The following is a 5,520-nucleotide window of genomic DNA, read 5'->3' on the forward strand; positions in this document are numbered from 1 at the left end:
ACCCATCTGTCCTGCACTGATGGAGAGGCGGCTTCACAGACGGTGTATGTTTTTCATGAGGACGGTGTGCGTGGCCTTGGGAACTGGGTAATGTTGTCAGCAGCCTCTGAGGTCAGTGCTGGTACAACCATTAGGGGCTGGCAGAGCACACTACTCCACTTTCTCCAAATCTGGCCACAGGAGCCCAGCTTGCTCTTGTTTCTGCGAAAGTGAAAAGGTCAAAGACGTAGCACAAGCTCTCTGTTACACACAGCTGTTAAAAGAAGGTAACTGCTTTTTTCAATATGCTTTTAGAAATGCCAGATTTATTTAGGTGGTATGTGCCATTCTGTTTCCCTGTCAGGAGGGTAAAGTGATTGTGTTGTGCGTTCGTGGGACGTTTGGGTTTTACCGCGGTTTACACTTCAGGTTGCAAGAACATTTTAACCGCCTGTAGAAGTGACAAGAAAAAGTTAATTAAAAGTTCCAGAAACATCCTAAAGTTTCCATGCCTCCTTTTCCTGTGGAAACAGCTAACAGATAACCTGGGTGGGTTGAACTTGCCTCATCGTACAGAGCCGTCCTCAGAGTTCATCAGCTCAGAGCTTAAAATAAAGCCACTCTGTTGAACATCCTTCCTGAAACAGCGCTCTGTGCACCATTAAACTGTAGCAAATCTCCCATCACTACATCCAACTCTGATCACTTTCCTGATATCCATGCTCATTAGAATCACTTTATATATTCTTTAAAATCCACTGAGGTTATCATCAACTTATGGACGGACTCTGCAATGTTTATAAAAAGTACAGACTTTCAGCTTAAATTTAGGAAGTCTAACAAAAGTATTGCATAAACTGTTCAGGAGTTACAGCCACTTTTATTCAAAATCTGAATACAAAAATGTCATAATTGTCCAAACACTGAGGTGTGACTCCGCTTACGGCAGCTGTCCTGCTTTCCAGAAGAAATGTTTTGGAAGAAATGTCTGCAGCAGGACTTTCCTGTTGCATTAGAGCAGTGTTTAGTAAAACGACTGTAGTAATCATGCATCAAAATTACTGGAGTGTAAGACAGAGACCAAAGCTTCAATACAAAAGTTTATTTTCATCAAATTAAAAAAGCAGTAATACATCATCGCATACAGAGAGTAGACTGCCCACAGTGAGTTTCAGACAGTGAAGCTGGGTGGCGTTTGAGGTTTTTCCCTTCTCAGAATATCATCATTGTGTCCTGTAAATATACGGAGCCAAAGGAAAAACAAGTGGACATTTTCGTTTTAAGCCTTCAGAGCAGAGTCACGAAACACAGCTGATACTTTTAGTGAGACACACAATACAAAACTCCTGATATAAAATCATGACATGTATCACTGAGGTTGGCGGTTGTGATTTCACCTTCAGCTTCATTAATTAGTGTGACTAAAGCTAATGACAAATTCACTGCCCCAGTTTTACTTAATTACTAGGGGTGCAACGATACTCGTATCGATATTGAACCGTTCGATACAGTGCTTGCGGTTCGGTACGCATATGTATCGAACAATACAAAATTTTAAATGTATTTTATCAACTTTCCTTCTGACGATGCTGTCTGTGTTGAGCGCTCAGTGGATCTGCGCTCGACTACTCCGCCTAGGCTGCACTGTCGAGTGCAGATCCACTGAGTGCAGCGCAAGCTAGCAAGACAGAAGCTAAGCTCGTTGCAACATGGCAAACTGAACCTCCCCCACCCTCATTCAGATCTGGCCTTTGGAACTATTTTGTTCTTCATGTGACGTATGACCCTGAAGGTAAGCGAGTCATGGACTAAAGTAAAACAATATGTTGGATGTGCCACGCAATGCTCAATTACATGGGTGGGAACTAGTGAGTTAGCTTGTTGGCCGTCCAGCCCCACGCACGGGGCGATCCGCGGTAGCTCGTTAACGGAGATTTGCCGTATTGTGGCGTTAACGTCATTTCAGATTAACGCTGACAGCACTAGTGGGAACACAACGAATATGACTGCACATTTGGAAGCAGACAAAAACAACAAGCACGCATGCTACAAACTTTACCCGAGTCATTTAGACAGCCGTTAGCACAGGATTCTCCTTATGGGGACCTGATATGTTTAATATGCTGCTGAGAATATAGCCCAGAAGAAGCGGATAGTATAGCTTTTATTTTGAAAGAGCCATTTCTCTGTAATAAACTCTCTTTTCCAAAGATGAGTGATTCCTCAATCAGATTTTTTTTTAATTATTTTGTTGTTTCAGCAACATTAAATTTAAAAACTGTACTTTTGAGTTAAAATATATATTCATAATTTTAATAAATGACAAATTAAAAAGGCATGAACATTTTTTTGTATCGAACCGAACCGTGAATTTTGTGTATCGTTGCACCCCTATTAATTACAGCATTTAAAAACAAAAGCTGAAGAAGCAAGCAGATAAACCAGTGAAGGAGGCAAACTGGTTTCCTTTTTCTCATCCACAAAAACCAGTGGGTGAAATCTGTGCCACAAGACCTTTGGGCAAAAACATTTTGATCATAATCAAACTATGAACTACAGAGGAGACGACAACAGATATGAAACTGAAAACAAGGTAACCAGTCACCAAAAAACCCACGAGGGCTTTGTTGACTGAAGCAGGGCTGCTTTTCACCTTTGAACCAAATTCACCTGGAACAGTTTGTTACCATTAATTTGAATACAAGTCTAACAAACCCCGTAAAGTGAAATTCCTTCATTTGTGCTGTCTCACTGACACTTTGGTGACAAGCTAAATGCTTACATTGAATTTCTTGATGTTACTGTAAGGCTGTTTCCCTGCTGTTTTAGCCCATGTAAAGAAAAGTTGGAGTCTTGAGTTCCTGGTTGTTCCACTTTACAGAAACTGGCTTCAGCTCAGTCAGGGTGCAGAAGCAGGAGCTCCCAACATGGTTCTCAATGAAGCTAATTGGAGCGTAATTTGCTATTTACCTCTGATTCTAAATATTAGCCCCCATTTTAAATTCTCTGTTCACATCAGAATGACTCACGTACTTTCATTACTCTTATATGTGATTTTTGTTCAAAATCAATAGCATTCTGCTAATGCATGCTAATGGGTTCGTTAAGAATTTACATCAACACGCTTCCTTCTGGTGCATGCTTTCAAATGGTAACTAAATGTTTGTCGGACACTTCCATCTGGTTGAGGTGGTTAAAGGTGAAGCTTGCAGGAGGCTGCTGTTATAGATTTTCTACCATTGTTTGCTTTGTGGCTAAAATCCAAATACAGGCTGCAGAGGAGCGGCTGCTGTCGCTGTGATCACCAGTGAATATCGAAACCTTCTACAGTCGTTGATCCAAACGTGATGGAAGTCTCCAGGAAAAAAACGCTGAAGAGTTCTGGGTTACAGCACCATAGTTACTCGTAACCATAGGGTTACTCGTATGAGCATGTATTAGTAACCCCGGCACTATGGTGCTGTACAGCAGCATTCATTCTAGATCATCACACAAGCAGAATTCTAGAGTATTTAAGAGGTCTTTGTCTATGTTCTCTATTTGTATCAATATTTTTACATTATACTGATGCAAACACATTTTTGCATTCTGCACTCACATCTCTGACAACAGATTCCCCTGTATCCTACACACTGGACAAGGCATCTTATTTACAGTGTTCTTGGTATGGTGGATGTGTTAGCATACAGTTGGTGACGCAGGGTTTATGTTCAACTGTGTCTTGATGTTAAGAGTGTCCGAGCCTTCACCAGCTCCTGAGAGAGATGTACAGGACTGCTGAACGCGCCTGTCTGTAGCCATACTTTATGATTATTTTCCTGGAGATTTGATGTTTAACATTACATGTAAAATATGGTGAATGCAGCTTTGTTTGATTTCAATCATTCTCTCCATCGTGGCATGAAGAGTGACACCCCTGCTGTGAAGGCATGGACTCTCCATGTACATGATGGAAACTATAAAGCATACTGTCGAAGAAAACATTACTCGACAACTGTTTTTGTTATATAAACTTGTATTTTGTAATAGGAAAAGACTCTGGAGAAATTAAAGACGCAACTGATTATAGTTCCAGTATAATGAGTTCAACCACAGTTCTGCCACCAGAACAAGAAAGCAAAAAAGACAAACAATCATGTAGGAGTAAGTCGACCCCTCCATTCTCAGCCAGCCAACAGGCGTCCACTGTTCTGTTTGCAGGGCAGCAGAAGGGCACTTAGCTGAAAGAAAGAATGAAAGCAAAAGAACTCAAACCTCATTTAGGCCTGCCACGAGTCTTTGAAAGTTTCCTATGATTAGAGCTGAAGATATTTGGGCTTCACCGTTGTGATAGTTGATTAACATTTCTACATAAGATTCCAAAAATAGAGATTTAAGACTTTTATCACCTTTGAAAATGACTTGGTAAACTGTTTCTGGACGGGCGTGCAGTGAGGACAGATCAAAGCTTAGCTGGTGATCTCAAATTTTATTTATAGGCATTCGCACCTACCAGCACATCTGTTGGGTTCTATATGAAGTCTATGTGTGCTCAAGTGCTCACATTTTCTTAAAGCAATTTTAAGAGGCAGCTCTCTCAGTTTAGTAGCTTGAATGTTGCTATCCTCAGATCTGCAATGGTCTAAATGTCACCTGAACTCATCTTTGACACAGACGGTGTAGCTGTTAGAAGTCACTGTCCTCAGCCTCGTACAGGTCAGCTAGTTTCCTGAAACGGGGCCCCCAGTCACTCAGGTAGTTGTAGTCCTGTTCAGCCTCGGATGAAGCCGAGCCCAGCGAACTGAGCGACTCGGCCACTGACCCCGCTCCTTCATAGGCATACGTGGCCAGTGAGTCGTACGGTGGCGCTGTGGGGCTATAGTCATTCTCCATCACTCTCTGGTTGATGAACTCGCATACATCCCCATTATCACGTGCAGCCATGCGTATTGGAGGCATAAGCAGGCTGGAGGGAGCTGGGGCAGGGTGGCGAGTTGTTGGATACAGCAGAGTATCAGTAGGGATGATGTCACGCCTCTGTTTAGCACCCTCATCAGAGGCAGCTGCAGCAGCTGGGTGTCGCAGGGCGCCAATATCAAAAGCCTGGGTGTCCTCCTCGCCACCACCCTCATCATTGTAGCTAACCACGTTGTCCCTGACATCTTCTTTGGAGATAATAAGAGGTTCCTGCTTCCTTTGGTGTCTTAATGCTGTGAATAGAACCACAACCACTGTAGAAAAGAGAACAACGATGCAGGATTAGATTATAATCGTGTCCCAGTGGAGCATGAATTTAAACAACCAGCCACCATAGATAACAGATATAAGGACCACTGCTGCTTAATTAAATGATCTCATTTTTGGTCACTTTGTGTTTCTTTGTTATGCCCTATGATGAACATTGTTCACAATAGTTGCTGAGATCTGGGAACAAATGAAGCCCTTTATCTACTGGTAAAATCAGACTCTGTTATGTGGTAGGCACCCTGTTGCCTCTCACAGTCCTAAAGCAGTTGGGTGTGATCAGTGTTGGGGAGTAACGGAATACATGTACCGCCATTA

At 42.3% G+C, this 5,520-nt stretch overlaps 1 protein-coding gene across 1 annotated transcript; it reads right to left on the bottom strand.

Moving 5' to 3' along the window:
• Nucleotides 1-2,306: 2,306 nt before the first annotated feature.
• Nucleotides 2,307-5,189, bottom strand: LOC106632592 (cadherin-6-like; the record flags this gene model as incomplete). The annotated part of the gene is given in 1 exon segment (XM_042216305.1): nt 2,307-5,189. A coding segment is annotated over 1 exon segment (545 nt), but the record flags the coding sequence as incomplete, so codon positions are not given.
• Between the last annotated feature and the right edge of the window lie 331 nt (nt 5,190-5,520).

This window comes from Haplochromis burtoni, unplaced genomic scaffold, assembly GCF_018398535.1.
Source record: "Haplochromis burtoni strain Fernald_Lab_line unplaced genomic scaffold, NCSU_Asbu1 Contig_1006, whole genome shotgun sequence".
Taxonomy (NCBI): domain Eukaryota; kingdom Metazoa; phylum Chordata; class Actinopteri; order Cichliformes; family Cichlidae; genus Haplochromis; species Haplochromis burtoni.